Source organism: Podarcis vaucheri (assembly GCF_965113315.1).
Source record: "Podarcis vaucheri genome assembly, chromosome: 8".
NCBI lineage: Eukaryota > Metazoa > Chordata > Lepidosauria > Squamata > Lacertidae > Podarcis > Podarcis vaucheri.
This window is the reverse complement of record NC_138766.1, coordinates 46,557,760-46,578,305: the sequence shown is the minus strand read 5'-3', so window position 1 is coordinate 46,578,305 and position 20,546 is coordinate 46,557,760. Positions and strand designations below refer to the sequence as shown.

Here is a 20,546-nt window from a genome sequence, read left to right as displayed (position 1 = left end):
AATTGAGCTGGTCCCCTGCTAACTCACTTTCAATCTTGCCCAGGTGGTATCTCTCCCTTTGTAATGGCTACTGCTGGTTGGTAGCTGAAGGAAAGAGGAGCCACTTCCAAGTTGGCCCACTTCCATTTCTCTCTGTGCTGCTGTAGTCTGTCGGGTGGAATGGTAGCTAAAAGCTGTATATTGTTTGAGAAATATTAGCAAGAAATTGTTTGCTGGTAGTACTCGAATCTTGTAAGATCCATAGACAAGAAATTTAATATGAAAGCTCACAAAGATGAGTGCAGCATAACAAGCTTGTTATCAATATAAGCTAATGCTGGCAAGATTGTCTGTTGTATGTCAAAATATTTGGGGTTTTAGAAATAACAACGTTAAATAGCAAATTTGCCTAATTGTACTCATGATTCACTCAAACTGGTCAGATTCTAATGCATGAGTTGTTAACACGGCTCTGGCAGGCATTCCCTGGTGCTCACAGGGACCTGTTCCACACACTCCAATCTGGCTGAAAAGGGGCTTGAAAGAAACCTTGTAAAATAGTCAATAGAAGACATTTCTCAAATCCATTTGCAACATGAAGGGGTTAATCTCCAGCTGCTGACTAATATGTTCAGAATTTGAGAGGGAAGACAGTTCTCTTAGAAAACGTGAATTCTACTTCCAGTCAATATGAGAGCATATTCACCACCACATCCGTTATGAAAAACTGTAACAGACACAGTAATATACAGTTTACCTCAAATGTCAGTGCAGCTAAGAACATCTCAGGCGAGGCAAGCAAAAGGTAGGTAATTTGCTAGCAGTGGGATGGTGGCAGCGGCAGCAGAAATGGTAGTGGATGGGATCAGAAGTACTTCACACTCTTTCTCTTCCAGGCTTCCCTTCCCTCCTTGATGCTTCCTCAGCTGGTTAACTCTCACCACCACCATGTGATTCTCATCATGACTGGTGTCATGCTACTATTAAGCCCCCCCAAGCTTAATAACAGCATGAATGCACAGGGCAGGTAATTTCAATCAGAACTATAGATTTAAAGATTTAAAGCTCCTGAGACGCTTCCTCTTCTCCCTCCCTGCTGGGTTGGCTAGTTACACAGAAACAAATACCCTTCCTTTCCATTGGAAGTCCTTGTTGCACCAACTATCTTAGTCATAGAATAGAATGAAACAAAACCAGGTTTCCCTACTAATTCAAGGAGAAAATAATTATGACTTGGCAAAATATGACCATTGGGTTCCAAGATGTGTGTGCTGTGGGAGGAGGGTGGACGGCCATGCCATTCAGTGAAGGAAGTGAAGGAAGCTAAACGCAGACATTTTTACAGCCTCTGTTCCTTCATCCCCAACTGAACCTGGTGCATTGGATAGCTGCTTCTGTGTTGGAATTGTTTTGCTTTTAGAAGTTTTAATTGTTTTATCACCTGTGTGCTTGCTGCCATGGGTTCTTTTGGGATATAAATTTAATAAAGTTCTGGTTGCTTGCCTTGGTCACGCCTTCCAGGAAGGAGAAGGAAATCCTATCCCTGTTTTATCTTGCAAGAGACTCTTGACCTATGCTGCGACCAGTGCTGACAAACCTAGAAAGCACATTTTTTGCTGAGAATCTATTGACCTTTATACACAACAAAATCTTGCAGGCTTACACGACCAACATTTACATTACTCTGTCAATGCACACCCACACTTGGGATTTCCCCCTCCATTTGAAGAGAAACTCAAATATGAATAAACTGATTTGTTATTTTCAGTGTCCTATTTTCAGCAAAGGCCAACCAGATAACTTCAAGATACTGGCCATAAAGGAAACAGCCCTCCCAATCATGTTGTCTCATCCCATTGAGATCTGGTTGGACACTGTCACAACAGGATGCTGGACCAGATTGTATTTGGCCTGATATAGCAGGGCTCTTCTTATTTTCTATGTCCCCTCTGACATCATATGCACCTAGCAGGACCAGCACGGTTCTGGGTGAGACCTTGGAGGAAGAGCTGGTCCAATTATTAATCCCACTTAAGGAAGCCACAGTTCTGATGGAACCAACAAAAACTGGCTGGCATCAGCACCAACCCACTCCCCGCACTTAGAATCAGAACTCTGATAGAAGGTCAGGAAGGGGTCCAGCAGCTAAACCAGCTATAAACCTGCTTAGTTGGAACAGAGCCAGAATTGAAGCAACACCATATCCTGCTATGCTCTCTGCTGGACAACTATATTATCCTTAATATCTTGACATCTCATCCCTAGACATCTCATTGGACTCTCTGAATTCTGAGCCATGTGTTAGGGATGGCTGGAATGGGATCCCTGGTATTCAGTGGCAACTGGTATTCAGTGGTAGACATCCTATAAACTAAATCATTTAGTTATAGCAGCTAATAGCCACTGATAGACCTCTCATCCACATTTTTTAAAGTTCTCCGTTAGGATGTGATGTGGCAGGCTTGACAGCTGTGCCTGATGAGCTGCCCATCAACTGGAAGGCCCCTTCTCCTTAACATAATCTAGGGGAAGGGGGGAGAGAGAAAGAGAGCAAGCGAGCACACAGCTTCACTGACAGTTGAGACGTGTCAGAGAAGCTAGGTGACGTCTCCCAAACCTGTCCTTGCTACACACACAGCTGTTCTAAGCCTTCACTTGAGACCCTAGGGATAGGTATAAGGTAGGTAAGAATTGTTAACAAGCTTGTTTGCATTAGAACTGGAATGTATGTTCTATAAGCTAACCCTTTTTTCCAATCATCAAAGCTCTGTCCTTTTAGTCTACAAATAATGTTAAGCACTATTTTCAGAATTTGGTGGAACTGTGGTGGACTCCTGACTGCAGAAATATTTCCCTGCTGTCTTCTCCCTTGATGCCTGACCTTCTACCCTGCTCACATTGTTCTGATTTATAAGGAATAAGGGTGCTCTCAGCCCAAGCAGCGAAAAGTAGCAAAACAAGGAGTAGTGGCATCACTGGGGCAGAAATAGGATGTGTTTTGCTTTTTATTTAATGTTGGAGAGCCTCCTAGGTCAAAGGCATTGGGCGTCAAGTTTTCTTTTTAAAGTAATCATCACCATAGCTTGTGATCACAAATTTCCACATGAACTAAGCATTGTGAATAAGTACTTTTCTTCTGAACTGTTTGTTAATCAATTTCATTTGGTGACTCTGAATTCTACTACTGTAAGATAAAAGGTCCCTAGTCATTTTCTCTACATAGGCAAACGATCATGTCCCAGCCCATTATCATAAACTTCTATCAGGTCCCCACACTAAGTTACCTTTCTTCCCAAGCTAAAAAGCCCCTACATTTCCTCATTAGGAAGGTGATCCAACCACTGTATCACCTTGCTTCCTCTTTCTACACCTTTTCCCAGTTCTAAATATATATATATTAAATGGAGAGCACTACAAATACACCCACAACACATGCCGTATTTTTTGAACCATAACACTCACTTTTTTCCTCCTAGAAAGTAAGGGGAAATGCCTGTGCGTGTTATGGAGGGAATGCCTACGGGTGGCATGCCTACGGATTTTCCTCCTCTAAAAACTACGTGCGTGTTATGGTCGGGTGCGTGTTATAGAGCGAAAAATACGGTATTTATTATTCAGTGGTACCCTGGGTTAAGAACTTTGCTTCAGGATGAGAACAGAAATTGTGCTCCTGAGGTATGGCGGCAGTGGGAGGCCCCATTAGCTAAAGTGGTGCTTCAGGTTAAGAACAGTTTCAGGTTAAGAACGGACCTCCGGAACGAATTAAGTTCTTAACATGAGGTACAACTGTACAGGCATTACAATCTTGGTGGCAGTTTTATTTTCAGTCAATTTCCCAATAATCCCTAGCACAGAATTGGCTTTTTTTTACCACTGCCTCACAAGGATGCCTTTGATGCTATACAAATTGCTTGCTCTTTCTGAACAGTTATCACCAAGATCCATACCCTGAGAATAAAAGTGTGAAATTCTAGACAGGCATTTCTTTGAACAGTATGTGAACCAAAAGTCTCTTGACTGATAGAAAGCCTGAAACAGCACACTTCAGATAGATTCAGACACAGCTATAGAATCCAACTGCGGTACAGAATAACCAGCAGTTCCCGATCTGTATCGTTACTGTCTCTTTTCCTTGCTGGTGTTTCCTGCTGCTCTGTACTCTCACTGCTCATCAATATCACAAGGGCAAATATATTTTGAGGGAAAGGCTGAATTGCTAGGTGAATTATCACATAGAGCCTTGGGAGAAGGATTATTCAATTTCTGTTTTTGTTTTCTACTGCCAGTATTCCAGACTGAATACACACAAACCACATGCTTTTTTTTTATATTTCCTTTCTTACAGGTACTCTCCTTCTGATATAAAAGAGAAGTAAGTTTCCTTTGCAACCAGCCTTCACCAAATAAACACCTTAGATCATATATAGTAAAAAATCTTCCTCCCTCCCTTCCAGTATTTACCTCCACTTCACAGCCGTATTCTGAGCCATCTAGAAGGATTACTTTGCACTGCATATTTTTCGGTTTTTTGACAATCTTTAGAGGAGATCTGGAAAGCTTGCTTGAGGATGATTTCTGAGAGAGCTTGTCGTCTTCAAACTGCTGGTATTCCAGTTGTTTTGCTGCTGCAGCAGCAAATTCGCGTTCTTTGTCACTGCCCTACAAAGAGAAAATAGGGAGATTAAGTTCTAATTTCAGATTAAAAAAATGTGGCCGATTGCAGCGAGCTTTCAGAATCACAAGGTACAATCAGACATCCCTTACAGAGGACTAGTTAGAGCCACATTTTGAAACTGCAACGTAACTGCAGTGCAGAGAAATTTCATTCAATGTTTTGAAAAGCTTTTCTAGTCAATGAAACTGCTGCTCCATTTTATAACTGCTAATTCATGGTGTAAAGTGTTGAGAATTATCATTTCGGTATATGACATATATTAACCTTTGCAGGAGTCTTGAGTTTTATATTTCTAATAATTTAGTTTTTTCATCATAGGTACACACACAATATTTACATTTAACAGAGAGATCAGATTTGATTATTTATTTTTATTTCATAAAATGTATATGCCACTTGATTGTAGAAAAACCGCAAAGCAGTTTTTTTAAAAAAAGATATAACAATAGAACTATCTCTAAAAAATTTGCGACCATAATCTTAAACATACAGAAGGTTAAAACTGCAGTGAAATAGACTAAATTAAAATGCCTACAAACTTTCTAAACATCTGGGCAGAGCTGATAATTCATAATGCATAAAAAGGAGTCTGAGTTTAAAAGATCCAATGTGACATATGGCTGAATGCAATATGCCCCCTTTCAGGAAAGAAGGGGATGACGATGATATTCCAGCCAACACAGTGTGCTCTTCCTACCTGGCAGTTACATTCCAATGGCATTGCCACTTTAGTAGCAGCTAACTCTGTACACAGCTCTTCCACAACTAGTTCAGAAGCAACATTTCAGCAGCAACTGAAATGTAGTAATACGTTAGTTAAAGCTTAGAAATTTAATCTTATTTTCATCTGGCCATCATAAAAAAACCAAATCTGATTCAGCTCGAAATGACTTCATAGTAAGTCAGCAGCCTGCAGAACTGACATCCATCACAAATTAATCCTCCAAGTCCGTTTCCTTCATTGTAACAAGTCTCCATGAGAATGAATCAAATCTGGCCAAAAGCCTTAATCTGCTTTCAGAGCCAAAGAATTGTGTGTTGCACAATATGTGGGAAAGTGCAGGGCTTCTCTGAATATAGTAGAGCACATGGTGAAAGGAATTACATTTGCTTGTGAAAACGAGTGGGTGGTGCAGAGAAAACAGATATATACACACACACAAACCTGCTGGTAATGTTTAGTTTGAACTATAAACAGGAGCATTAGTATTTCAAAAGGGAAGGATGTGGATACCAATGTCTAGAAGTAGCTAACCAGGACAAAACTAAGCCGGGGAGAATTTATCCAGGTTAGACTGTCACAGAAGAACCTTTATAGTAATTTGTGCTATGCACAAAAACATGCCAGGAACTATTAGAGCAGGACCCCAAACTGTCAAGATGTGTTCATGCACCTTCACAGGGAATTAAGTCTCATCTTCCTAAAGAAGCCTGACATCCTGTTCATGCAGTTATCTAGGGCAAAATGACCAGGGAGACACAACTTGCATTCAGTATTTTATTTTTTATTTTACATGCATAAATGCACATTGTTTCATGTGTGATGAACTCTTTTTCAAAGGTTATTTGTGATGCATTCCACAAGCAATTTGATTATCCAGCTAATGACACCATAAATTAACATCTAACAGGGAAGAAAAAAATGTGTTAAGACTCTTTTTGGACCAAGCTACCTTCAGCTAGACTCAGAGCAACACTGAAATTGCTCAAATTTTCACACAGGAGGACTTCCCACTGCTTTTTGTGTGTGTGTTTGTGTGGGGGGAATCTAAATATTTATTTCTAACCGGACTAATCTATACATTTTGGTTTGTAACTTTGGTTCAAAGTTTGATATAATAATGTCTGAGTAGCCCAACAACACCTGTTGTTGATGGAGGAAATAATGTATGTATTATTCTAACCAAAGCCTACTATATACAGTGGTGCCTCGCAAGACGAAATTAATTCGTTCCGCAAGTCTCTTCGTCTTGCGAGTTTTTCGTCTTGCGATGCACGGTTTCCCATAGGAATGCATTGAAAATCAATTAATGCGTTCCTAGGGAAACCGCCTTCAGACCAGGTCCGGGGACAGTCTGTCCCCGGACCTCTTCTGAAGGCTGGGGGGGGACAAGGGCTTTTCTTCCCACCCCCAGCATTTTAAAAACCCCCGGGACAGCGGAGGACTTCTCCGCTGTCCGGGCGATCTTAAAATGCTGGCGGGCGGCATTTTAAAATCGCCCCGGGACAGCGGAGGACTTCTCCGCTGTCCGGGGCGATTTAAAAGCCCCTGGGAAGGCAGGCAGGGCGGACAAAGACTTTCGCCCCCCGCCAGCCTTCAGAAGAGGTCCAGGACCTCTTCTGAAGGTGGGCGGGGGGCAAAAGTCTTTGCTCCCCCCCGCCTGCCTTCAAAAGCCCTCCGGGACAGGCAGGCAGGGGGGAGCAAAGACTTTCGCCCCCGCCCGCCTTCAGAAGGTGTTCCCTCCCCCCCCCGCCTGGCTTCGGAGCACCGTTCCGAAGCCGGGCGGCGGCGGGAGGTGTTCCCTCCCCCCCGCCCGGCTTCGGAGCACTGTTCCAAAGCCGGGCGGCGGCGGGAGGTGTTCCCGCCCCACCGCCCGGCTTCGGAGGAGCCTTCCGAAGCCCGGCGGCGGGTGGAGGTGTTCCCGCCCCACCGCCCGGCTTCGGAGGAGCCTTCCGAAGCCCGGCGGTGGCGGGAGGAGGTGTTAAAGGGGGCAATGCAGCTGGTTATCCATGCAGACCACTCTTAGCTTAATGCTAATACAGTTCACATACCATCTCTTCAAACAAAGTTGTGAAGTATTTAATCCCAATCATTACTGTTAGCCTCCTTTGTTTCCTTTCCCAATAACAACATTCTAATGTGATGCATCTTGTTTATGTCCCAAAAGCAATGCTTTGTTAAAGAGGGGGAAAGCCTCAGGGCTGAGTAATTTTTCAATGTTAACACAACTGAAAGTAGTTAAAATGTAGTCATTTTGTAAGTATAGGTAAAGGTAAAGGGACCCCTGACCACTAGGTCCAGTCATGGCTGGCTCTGGGCTTGCGGCGCTCATCTCACTTTATTGGCTGAGGGAGCCAGCGTACAGCTTCCGGGTCATGTGGCTAGCATAACTAAGCTGCTTCTGGCAAACCAGAGCAGCACACGGAAACGCCGTTTACCTTCCCAACGGAGCGGTACCTATTTATCTACTTGCACTTTGACGTGCTTTCGAACTGCTAGGTTGGCAGGAGCAGGGGCCAAGCAACGGGAGCTCACCCTGTCGCGGGGATTCGAACCGCTGACCTTCTAATCAGCAAGTCCTAGGCTCAGTGGTTTAACCCACAGCGCCACCCACATCCCCATTTTGTAAGTACCAGGCCTTAATGAATGGAAGGTTTTGTTAGTTTCAAACATCACTCAACCCCAAATAAAATGGGATTTCAACAGGTGTCAAAGCTGAAATGTGTTTTCAACCTCTCCAAAATTTGCAGTTATCTAACACTGTGATGAATAGCGAAAGGTTGCCCCCCTTTTAACAATGGCAATAGGTTTTAAAAATTAAGCCCAGCATGTAAGACAATCTGACAAAAATTACAAAAATATTATATGACTGAAATTGAGAGAGGGGAATAGTATCTAACCTCTCCCCTCCATCCCCAGTAGATCACCAATCAGTGTGCAAGAGTACTGTTTAATCAGACTGATATATGTGTTGAAGTAAAGTTATACGTTGGCTTTCTAGTGTATGTGAAGACTTTTAAAGAAATTGTCCAAGTTCTGATCTTACCGGTTCCTTTTTGACAGGAGTGCTGTGAGCTGCAACACCAGAAAATTGTTCTAATGCATTCTGGTGCTCTTCACTCAGCTGCTGTTGTTGCTGTTGCTGTCCTTGGGCCCCTGTCCCACCCGATCCTTGTTGACCCGAAGCTTCTTTCTGCTCTTGATCCTGATCCTTTGATTCAGAATCTGATCCAGATTCTGTAGTCATGGTTGATTATTCTACAACACAAATAAAACTATTCAGTATCATAAAAAATCAAAAGAAGGCAAAAACTGAATTGACAAACAAGTAAGATGGTTTTAAGTGTCACAAAGTATGGGTGGCAAAGTTAAGACCATTTGTGGGTGACGGGGAGTCACACCTACCCACCTACCTCTACATACAAGGGGATTTTTTTAATTAAGTGTCTTCACACTTGCTCTCCTGTCCCCTCATCACACTTAGGTGGTCTGAATTTGTTGGAATGCAGGTTCTTCTTAACTCTGGTCACTGAATCCAGCTACCAGAACTAGTCCTACTTAGGGACTTAAGATTGTAGAGGACTATAAACCATTTGTCAGATAACTAATCACCCTTTGTCCAACTCTTCCAACAGAACCCCAAGGAAATTAAACTGAAAACATCCTGTTCCTGCTTGGTGCAAAATCTCTGTGCAACTAAGGGATATAAAAAAAATAAGGGTCTCATCATGGCCTGGCTGTAGCCTATGACACACCTTTTAAGCATTTAGACAAACTTAAAACTCAAGAGTAAAAGTTTTCAGATGAATAAATGTAGCATTGTCACAATTTGAATCTATCAAAAACAAAACTATGACCGTAACGATCTGATTTTGTTAATCAACATGTAATTTGCCTTAAATCTGGTAGCCATAATAATTTATTTAATTGAGTAACTATGCAATTAACAGAGGGGAAATACTCCTTTAAAAAGAAAATCAGTATTTTTGCTGGTAAGGACCTGTCCACTACCTACTGCTATGTTCGCATTGTGATGTTCTTCACTAATCATCAATTATCACTGTAGGGCTCACTTTAGTAATGAGTCAAAATCATCACTTAGATGGCCCACCTCAAACTCTTCCCAATTAAATATATTGTATGGGGTTGCCTATCTTCAGAAGGGTGGACTAAAAGTATAACAAATTTTAACTATGGTTTAATCATGTGATGGCTGAACCAGGCCACTGTATGAAAGTCTAGTATTATAATCTAGTAAAACAGCCCTAGTAAAAATAACAAAATCCATTCTTGCAATCCTATTGAAATTTACTGTGAAATATAAGCTCACACGTGTCAATGTATCAAAAGTTATCTATGGACGTTACAGAGCAAATCGTACATTAAGAAGTTTATGAAAATAGGTTTGATGTATTTATTTAACAAAATTTATATATCACTTGATTGTAACAAAAACCTCTACACACTTTACAAAAATATAAAATAAAAACATTTAAAATATAAATAAAAAAACAGTAAAACAGGTTTTTTAAATGATAAAAGTGCACGGGTTGGGGGGGGGTTGTAGCCTAAAAATTGCAGTCTGCAAATAAACAACAAAGGAAAAGAAACTGGAAACACGGGGTGCAAATTCTCACATGAGATTTATTGCAACATTTCTTTTATAAGTAAACAGCAATAATAAACTTATTGACTTCACTCCATACCAAAAGCGAAAAGAGTATTTGTGAAAGGCATTATTATAGCCAGATAGCTCTGGAAACTGAATACAAATGAACAATAAATATTTCATCAAGCAATTAAGGAGGAAAGAAGGGTTCACTAAAATGGCTCATTACAATCCTCAATAGACTCACTTTTAAAAAAACATTCAGGTCTAATCTTCTTTTCTGACCTATTTTTTTTTTTTTTGAAAAAAAGTATTTTTCTTCTGATTTCCTTGCTGTGCATTAGCTTTCTTCCTTTCCCTCTGATTGATGACTACAGTGCACTTTCTGTAAAGGCTTCACTGGGATAGTTCAGCTTATTGCCTCATCACTTTTTTGTTGAAGAAACATCATTAGTACAACCTATTGCTTCTACAGTTGCTGTAAAGTGCCTTGCTTACAAGGGGTGCATGCACACACATTATCCACCATTTAAAAGCTTGATTAATTTAATGCTTTTAAAGACAATACAGTGGTGCCCCGCAAGACGAATGCCTCGCAAGACGAAAAACTCGCTAGACGAAAGGGTTTTGCGGTTTTTGAGCTGCTTCGCAAGACGAATTTCCCTATGGGCTTGCTTCGCAAGACGAAAACGTCTTGCGTTTTTTGCAAGTTTGCTTCCTTTTTCTTAACACCGTTAATACAGTTGTGACTTGACTTCGAGGAGCAACTCATAGAACGCGGTGTGGTAGCCTTTTTTGAGGTTTTTGGTGATTTTTTGAAGCTTTTCCAAAACTTTTCCGACACCGTGCTTCGCAAGACGAAAAATTCGCTAGACGAAAAAACTCACGGAACGAATTAATTTCGTCTTGCGAGGCACCACTGTATGTGTTTGAGACAGAAGTTCATCAGCAATTTGTCCCAGCTATGCACAAAGTACTGTAATTCTCTGTCTTTTCTCTAGTATGGAACATGTAGAAATATCATCAATGATCAAGATTTTGCCCCTGAACTAAAATGTGACCTGACAACTACATAGCTGGTAATTATAAATCACTAACGTTTCTTATATTTCCTATTTATTATGCTTGAGTTGCTTACATCTTACTGTATCCTAGAGAAGAGCATGGCTGACAGTAGCAATCCTCCCAGGGGACAAGGATATATACTGCATTATTTTGTGAGTTTATTAAAAGCATGAAGATCTGCACGCCTGCCTAGCCAGCATGAGGTTACCTGTACAGTGGTGCCTCGCAAGACGAAATTAATTCGTTCCGCAAGTTTTTTCTTCTTGCGAGTTTTTCGTCTTGCGAAGCACGGTTTCCCATAGGAATGCATTGAAAATCAATCAATGTGTTCCTATGGAGACCGTCCGGGGACAGAGGGGAAGCGCCGCGCGCCTTCCCCTCTGTCCCCGGACCTGTTTAAAGCAAGGGGCGGCGGGGAGAAGATCGCTTCTCCCCGTTGCTGCCCCTTGGTTCAAAAGGGGTCCGGGGAGAGAGGGGAAGGGGCGCGCGCCTTCCCCTCTGTCCCCGGAGATTGCGGGGCTGGCAACGGGGAGAAGCGATCTTCTCCCCGCCGCCCCTTGCTTCAAAAGAGGTCCGGGGACAGCGGGGAAGACGCGCTGCGCTTCCCTGCTATCCCCGGAGCTTGCGGGGCAAGCTTTGTTTTGCGAAGCAAGCCCATAGGGAAATGAGTCTTGCGAAGTGGCTAAGAAAATGAAAAACTCCTTCGTCTAGCGAGTTTTTCGTCTTCCGAGGCGTTCGTCTTGCGGGGCACCACTGTATATTTCATTTCCCCCAATACTATCACAAGCTCCTGAAATGAGTCTAAGATGTCTAGAATGTCTAAATATCCTATTCTGTTTTTTTCTATGTGGATCATATTGAACTGTGCTAAAACATGCAACAGAAAGCAAAATGTCTATATTTTAATAATATAGTAAATGGGGCCCAAATTTTCAAGAAATATCCACATGGTTCAGTGATACAAGAATATAGAAAAGGCAACAGGAAGCAAAAAAATCCCATACAATCTATGGGCAACTGCTTATATGTATTGTTTTTAAAGTGATATAAAATAAAAACATTTGAACACAATTTACATTAATGGCCGCTCGGTCACTGGTGTAAATTCTGTAAAGATCTTAGGCAACACAGCTAACATTTTATCAAATCAGTAGTTTTTAACTATAAGAATTTAAGGATCTCACAACACCCATTTTCTGTTCATGATCATATTATGCTCATTAGTGCTGTCATATATTCAGTTTATTTTAAAATAATCAACAGTAAAATGCCAACAGAAACCAAAATGATGTGTCTTCAAGAGACTTTATTTTTCCTTTGTTCTACACATTGACTACTACAGCACAAACAAAAATACCCTTACTTTATGTAAATGAGGTTATTTAAGCATTGCCTTTTAGTTTTGCTCATCTAGGTAGATATGTTTCTGTGAATGTCTCTCTATGCTCAACATCTAAATGTGAATGAGACTGGCTCACACTGTTAAAATGGTTATCCTAAACTTAACATATACATACTAATAGGCTCCAACTCCTAGGGGCCAAGGTCCTTTTGCCCCCCCCCATTGAATATTTTAGGGGGCTGCCTCCTGCCAAAGTTGTGCATTTGCCATGTCTTGTGGTGGACTATGTGGGGTGGGGCTTACATGCCCCTCCCCATATTGTATTCAAGTTGGAAACCCTGCTAGCAATTAGAAAAACAGTATATATTAAGGCAGCCTTGATATTGAACCGTGACACTGGGGAGAGATTTTTAACAATTCCCTCTACACTGAGGGAATTTTTTTAACATTTACACTGGCCACAGAAACACAGTGCCAGCAGACCTTAAAGACACACATGCCCACGTTAGTGCATAACAACAGCTGTTTCCTATATATGATTAGCCTATGGTTTTTTGGGGAATCCCTTTTTAAAAATCATTGAAACCATTTGTGAAAAATGGACATTTGAATTCAAAATTGTAAATACCATTCTTATTAATTTCAGGGCTTAAGTTTAAATTTGCAACTACTCAAACATTTCCCCCAAAAAATGAACTACGATCCCCTAAAAATGGAGTTTGTGATCCTTCTTTGCTCTAGGTGTAACGTACAAACAAAGAGTAAAAGGCAAAAGTAGGGCACAAAGACAGATGTTCTGTGCCATCAAGCATCCATCACAGTGGTTGAACAGAAGATTAAATCTTAGGTTATTTTCCACATTAAGGGGAAAAATCCTTTTGAGTTTAACCATGAACACTGGTCTCTCTTCAAAGTCATATAGCTTGACCCTGAAAACATCTTCCAGGTGCACCTTGATCAATTGCAGATGTTTCCAAGATTGAACTAGCAGCTGCAACCACAATCAGTTTCAACTGAACACTGACTAGAGTAAGCAAAGTAAACAAACCCTAACTTTTACTCTTAGTCATCAAAAGAATTGTTTAAAGAATTCTCTCCTCCCCCACAAATGATCTCTTTTTGTACCTACTGGGTTATCCTAATTTATGTTCCAATTTAGTACACACACTACAATATGATCCTTGATGTCTGCTTGCTTTCGTTTAAACTTTGTAATTGTTTGGGATAAAAAAATATTAAACTCCGGATAATACACTCGTCTTCAATTCATGGGTCAGATCCTGACTAATGATGGGTATAATAGTAGCACTACTGTCATATGAATGCATAGATAGATAGATAGATAGATAGCACTATAAATGTTAAACACTGCTAATAGAAACAAAATCTAAACCATTTCCATTTCTGTCTTGACTTCAGAAGCTTGTGGGATATGAGGGGATCTCCAATGCAAGGCTAGCAGTTGCATAATTTATTAATAGGTTGAGAGTAAGTTCATGTCCATTAGACAAGCAAATTATAGTTGTATCTATGCAATCTGTTGGTCTCCACTGGAATCAAGTACATTAAAAGGAACTGCTTCTGCCAGCTTGTCACTTCTGGCAACATATGTACATGAAAATTAATAATCACTCACGGCACAAAAGAAACGGGGTATTTCTAGAAGATAATTATATCTTTTGGGAAGTTTTTGTAAATACATGCATGAAAAGTCGAATAATAAAATGAAGACGACAGTAATTGCAGAGCATAACCCATCAGATAGTTGTTTCTATTCTAGTAACTCACTCTTTTCATTTCTATTGGTGCATCTTAATTAAAACACAACGTACAACCAATTTCTCCATTCTGAGTGCAAGATCCACTTATACTGCTTGTCTGATCCCACAACAGAGTTTGAGTGGGATTTACAGACAAAAGTGTGGCGATTCAAGCTGAACGACTTTGCGTACGCAGAGGCTATCTACATTGACATAAATTAACAGCAACACTATTATAGCAATTCAGCATTCTTTTTTAAACTTGGGCGGGGGTGGTGTAAAAAAGTATTAAGCAGATAATGGCTTACAACAGCAACAAATTAGGAACATAGGAAAGCTACCAAGTCAGACCATTAGTTCATCTAGTCCAGTACTGATGACTACCTGCAGCATTTCATGTTTCGGACAGGATTGGGTAGTTTTCCACTCCACCCAAAGGTACCAGTAACTGAACCTTGAAGTGTACCACTCCTTCCTAGAGGTATTGAACCAGGTATTGAACCTAGGCATTCGTGCATACAAAACAGATGTCCTTGCCCATAGATAACCACAGAGCAAATAAAAATCTTAAATCCATAGAAATTGGACAATTTCTAAGCACATTATTTATTATCGTTGTTGTTTCAATTTATAACTCATCTTTCGTCCCGAAGGAGCCTACCTGTATGTACAATCCAAAATATTAAGCTACCTGACTTGGAGAATATTTGTGAAAGGCAACCCCTTTCCCACACTTCCTTCATCTGCTGTGCAGATTTGGCCACAGTTGCTCTGCAATAATTACCGTGGGTACCTCATCTGGGCAGCAATCCAGAAAATGGCTCAACACAAAGTCATGTAAAACTGTTCTAGTTAGCTGGAACACCAGTTTCCAGACAAAAGATAAAGGCACAAAGGATGCTCCGGCGCTTGCATGGAAGTTCACTCATGCTGTCCTAAGTAGTTATTATTCTGGATCGGCATGATTATGAGCTCGCTGCTGCTGTAGAAGAATGTTTCAGGGACGGGAGCAGGATTCCTGAACAAACTATCATTCAAAGCCTGTACGCTAGAGTTACAGCTAGAACAGGTTTTCCCGTAATGGTGTTTTTAACAGGCTTAGGAGAAATGGAAGAAAACACAGTAATCTGAGCAAGGAAGCAAAACAACACACACACACACACACACACACACACACACACACACTATCCTGACTCCACATTTTACTATTTAGCATACCATTGCTAGAAAACCTGTTTTAGCTGCAACCCTAAAGAGAGAACCAACAAGATCTGCTTATTAACTTCAATTAATTGTTTCAATATATTTTTTTTTCTATGAACATGGTTAGTTGATTCCTTACTAGGAAAGGGTAGAACCTCTTTGCCACATTTTGTTTGGTCTTGGTTCATTCCGACCTCAGGAAACCCCTCTGGTGAATCCTTGTCCTGAATTTTAAGTACTTTGTGAAGTGCTTTCTTTGTCATACCAAAGACTTTACCAAAGAACACTAGCACTTAAAAAGACAGAGGTGCAAGTACCTTTTGTCCTGGCATGTTGAGGATAGTTTCACTGGACTTCAAAGCCAGCAGTAACTCACTTAAAACAATTGAGCTTTGATTTGAGTCATGTAATTGAGTCAAGAGTTCTTGGACTTTGAGACATGGTTATATGCCTCAAAATATCATTGGGAGAGCAAAAACTGATGCTTAACAATGTTTAATTTAATTTATGCAGTCCTCCAGGCCTCTTTCTCTTGCCCTCAAGACTCTCACTAGGCCATGTCCCCTCACTGGTCCTGCTCTGCATCCTCCTTGCATTTTCCGCCTAGCTGGAACTTGTCCCTGAACTGTGATAATGTCTCTTGTTGACCTGAGAGGAAACGGGAAAGTGGTGTTTGTGTGTTAGTTGTATCTCTGGCTTCTGCATGAGTGAAATTTAGTCTACCATACAGGTAAGAGAAATATCACTGCCCATTTTTTCCCTGGCCCCACTGAAAGTGGAATGTGGCCCGTGGTAGATCCCCATGAGGGAATGTGCCCCTCGGATTTATAACTCCAAAGTTATGAAGTAATTCAGGGCAATTGTCATTTGGACTTCTCAGAGATGCAAGCATAATGAGGTTATTCAGAGACTATGGCACAATCCAAATTATATCTTTTGGGGAGTCATTTACTGGTGCTAGGGCATAGTTTTGTCTTGAACAACAAAATACTGGTTGTAAATAAATACACACTGAATTTGGCTCTACTGAACATACATTTAAGCTCTGAAAATCATTCCATATAAACATGCTCCATGATTTCAGAAATGCCCTGGGGTTTTATAATGCTTAAGGCACATATGCCGGACATTACACTTTAGTCACACACCACACACATATTCTCTTTGCCTCTTGGGTCCTGCGGCAAACAGCTGTCATTAATATTCACCCCTTCTGCTAACACTTTCCTTAATCCCAGTAGGGCTTCCTAGCCTATAATTAAACTTTCCAGCTGCTGCACTGCTAGACAGAACCCAAATGGATCATTTGCTTTTAAAACATTCCCTCTTTGCTAGTCCAAGGATGAATTCGAAGAAACTTTTTTCACAATGTCATGGTTCATTCTATTTCTTCCAACCTATGTCATGTACTAAGTGTTTTGCATTCCCTAACATTACATTCTGACACGAATGGCCAGCATTTTCAAAAGTGCTACCTGTTTCATGTTCAGAACTACTTAGTGAGAGCTGAAAAATCTGAATGCATGGATGTGATGTTAGTATCCGAGGAAGGGTTTTGTTCAGTTAGAGTCAGGGAAAGCTAAGCTAAGGGGTAACAATCGTAGTTAGGCAACAATCATAGTTTAATGGCAATTTTAAAAACCAAAGTAGCAGAAACACAGTTAAAAGAGTGATGTACTATTTACATGCCAAAAATGTCAAATCTTTAAAAGGAACGAATACATCCACAGAAATGTTCTTCAAAAAATTAAGAAGGTACTAGGAAATTGTTGCTATCCAATTAACAAAAATTCTGATCTTCCTTCAGACAGGGAGGTGCAGCACATACACCCCAACAACAACTAGAACCAGGATATATATATATATATATATATATATATATATATATATATATGAGAAACGTCTTCAGCTTGAAGCCTAACAACCCTATCATCAAATTACACCCCAAGTATTTCAGTGGAGCTCATCTGAAATGTCCCTGAACATCTCATCTAATTTCTCTCAGCATCTTCAAAACATGCAACCTGGCTTTGCAAATGAACTTCTTCCCCAAAAGCCAACATTGTGTTGCATCACACACACTCCCAAAGTGTTTACTGAACAGGGATTAAACTTTTACATACAAGCAAATCCTATGATTCATTCTGAATCAAAATATAACCAATTTTCAAAAAGAAAATCAAAGGCATTTCTCCCACTACATAAAGTAGTACTGCTACAATAAATAAATTAATTTTTATTGTTATTTTAAATATATTGTTACTAATGATTACTTGGCTTACTAAAGTATGCCCAATGTCTCTTTTCTCAAGCTACAGATCAGTTTCATTTGTTGAGATCTTAGTGTTACATTAGGAAGAAAATAGGGAAAGCGGTGGAGGGGGGCATGGTGAGTGGGGTGGGGTGGAAATGCTTCTATTCTACTTAGTATATGTGTGGGGTTTTGTGTCAGCATCACTTGTGTGGGAATACCTTTATGAACTCCATTCAAAGGAAAACTGGCAAGTGCCCACCAGCCATCTCAATAAAGCACTGCCCCAAATGAATTGCTTAGCCTCCTGACAACAGCAGCATTCTAGGTCACTTACCCTTTTTGTCTCCCTCAAAATATTTAAAGTGACAACATGCCTTGGCTGTCCATTTTGAACTGCACAGCAGAGATAAAAAGCAAGTACTCCGGATACCCGAGATTTCATGTTGGAAGTGCTTAACAGTTTAAACTGAGATATTCTCCTTTTCTGAAACAGTCTTCTGTTTAAACAAGGGAAGATGCCAAAGTATAAATTTAAATGGTGGTATCAAGCTGGTCTTCTTTCACTCATGGAGATGATTTTGATCAAGTTGATGCCTTTGCTAACGGAGGAGGCAAGGTTAGTGTTTTGCCAGCAATCCCCTTCCAAAAGCAGCTCTGAGGAGTTTGGGGGACCCTCCAAAACAGGGTAGAAAGTACTGCCAGAGCTTCAAGGTGAAGAACAAACTGGCACGCCCTCCTCTTTCATTAGTGGAGGTGTTCGGTGGATCAAAACTCTTCTGTAAATGCAAGGGCACCGGCTGGATTCCACCCACTGGAATTAACACTGCTAATTGACCCATGTATAGATTATGCTATTTTATTTTCAAAAGGCTATCTCCATTTTGTATGTTTAATAACTAGACAGCCCTTCACATCTGCAGTGATTTTACTTCAAAACGATGGCTCTGTTGTTTATTTTACGAGTTTACAAGATACTTAACTTCCCGATCATAAACATGCTAGGCTAAGAAAGTAGGTGGTTATCAGAAGGTTTACCAGCAGCTGCATAAGCAAAACCTTTATCAAGTCGTATAAAGGCATATATATATATCACTGGATGAGAGTTAGAAATGTTAAGGGATTCCAACTGAGATTTTGCATTAAGGAAGTGCAGCTCTAGCTATAGCCCAGGTTCAGCATGACACATCCATAACATAAAATGTGAGACATCCCTACATCAAAGGACAGGCTATGGAAAACACTACTTCACCCTTTCTCTAATTAACACCATGCCACAGGCTTGGAGAAAGAGAAATGGCACACTACAGCAACTGCTCTTTAGGATGGCACGTCCATTGCAGGTGTTTAAAAAGCTAAGCCTGTGTGAAATGTTTACAGCTGGAAATTTAAGCATGTAAGAGATGTAATTTGGTAAAATATATAATTTTTTGTTAGCTGTTGTAGATTTGGTCATAGTTCAGACTGGAAAATGTTAATGGACATTAATAAAAATATATATAATTTCTGGTGGCAAAAGATTAGACCGTGATGAACATGTTCATTCAGATTAGCTGATTATATAAACAAACAACTCCTTTTGGTTGCCTTTTGGTTGTTTTTATTTTTAATATTGGGGGGCCTCAGTGTGTGTGTGAAGACCTGGTGAAAGAAAAACAATAAAACGGAGGAGAGCAGAACAATTTCTGCTGTGCAGCAACAATGATGTTTCTAAGAACAATAAGGGGCTGAGGATAACAATTTCTTCTGCATAAGAGATAATTAAAGAGAAAATAAAAATAAGTAGGAACTTAACACAAGAATGGGCAACAATACCACTTTGACAGAGCTGTACTTGATGCAGGAACTAATAGGCTCCTTGAACCAGCTGTGTGCAAATTACAGTGTCATTAACTGAACACAATTTACAGCCAAGAATATATAAATGCTCTTAAAAATGTATTACCCCCCAATAAAAGGAGAGTATATTGTTCTGATATTTTCTAAAAATTTACTTCTAGTCAGTTGTTCTTACAACAGTGATTCATGCATAAGTTCCTCTCACATCCTGTTGTCATATTTATTATTTCATATCACACAACCATCTCTCTATACAATTGTAGCTCTCAGTAGTTTCCCAGATATCATTAAAATTAGGTGGCCTATACAGGATGACTTAAGAATGCTCCCTACAAGAACCTTTTGTACCTCTTGTATCAACATGACTAAAAATTTAAAACGAGCCTTTTACTTGCTTCAACTAGCATTACTGGGACTTGCACATACTACCAGATCTGCATGAAGTCACTACAGCCAATACAAGAATTTGAATATCGTTTGTTAACAAGAACTCAGTCGTTGCTTTAAATCTTTCAACGGAATGTATTAAAAATGCCACTGACACCATTCCAATGTCACTCATTTATGCTGCCTGTCTCCTTTTGAATGATAATGTGGGTGAAAGTTTTATCAAACTTCTCTGTTCTACAACAATAATTAACAGTGTATGGATAGTAAAGGGAAATGGAGAAGAGTACACTTGGAGATACACAGTGTACATGAACATTTCAAAAGGTTGCATTACTTCCTTGCCTTAGACTAAAGCAACTACAGCTTTCATAACTTTTTCCAGTGCTGACTAAGAAACAAACTTTTTTTAAAAAAGTGCTGCAGATGGCATTCATCTCTATCTTTCTCTATCATTGAAGCTAGGTGTGGTAGTGCAATTGATGGGAGTTGGGAGGCCAACAAGATTTAGACTCTACAGAGCCACATTCCGTATTGCTTGTGCTCTGCTGTAGCAAATGCCTGATCTCAAGATAACTCCTGGTACTCAAGTTTCTGAAATGCTGATATTTAGTAGGCTCAAACCATTAAACTTAGAAATGATGACGTTTCCAGCTCTCCTTTTATGATATAAAAATGCAATAAAATCTCTCAGGTTACCACAATGGCAGGCTAA

General features: G+C 40.3%; 1 protein-coding gene across 24 annotated transcripts in view; it reads right to left on the bottom strand.

The window, feature by feature from the left end:
* EPB41L3 (erythrocyte membrane protein band 4.1 like 3) overlaps window positions 1-20,546 on the bottom strand; it is a 134,030-nt gene that overhangs the window by 54,743 nt on the left and 58,741 nt on the right. For 23 of the 24 annotated variants that reach the window (XR_014222760.1, XM_082235107.1, XM_082235126.1 and 20 more), the window contains exons 2-3: window positions 8,422-8,633; window positions 4,441-4,638 (exon numbers count right to left, since the gene is read on the bottom strand). Coding sequence is in view for 23 of the 24 variants with exons in the window: in XM_082235107.1 (XP_082091233.1) it covers window positions 4,441-4,638; window positions 8,422-8,622 (399 nt within the window). In the remaining variant the exon portion in view is untranslated. The remainder of the gene's footprint in view (window positions 1-4,440; window positions 4,639-8,421; window positions 8,634-20,546) is intronic. The other variant, XM_082235108.1, reaches the window with a different exon arrangement.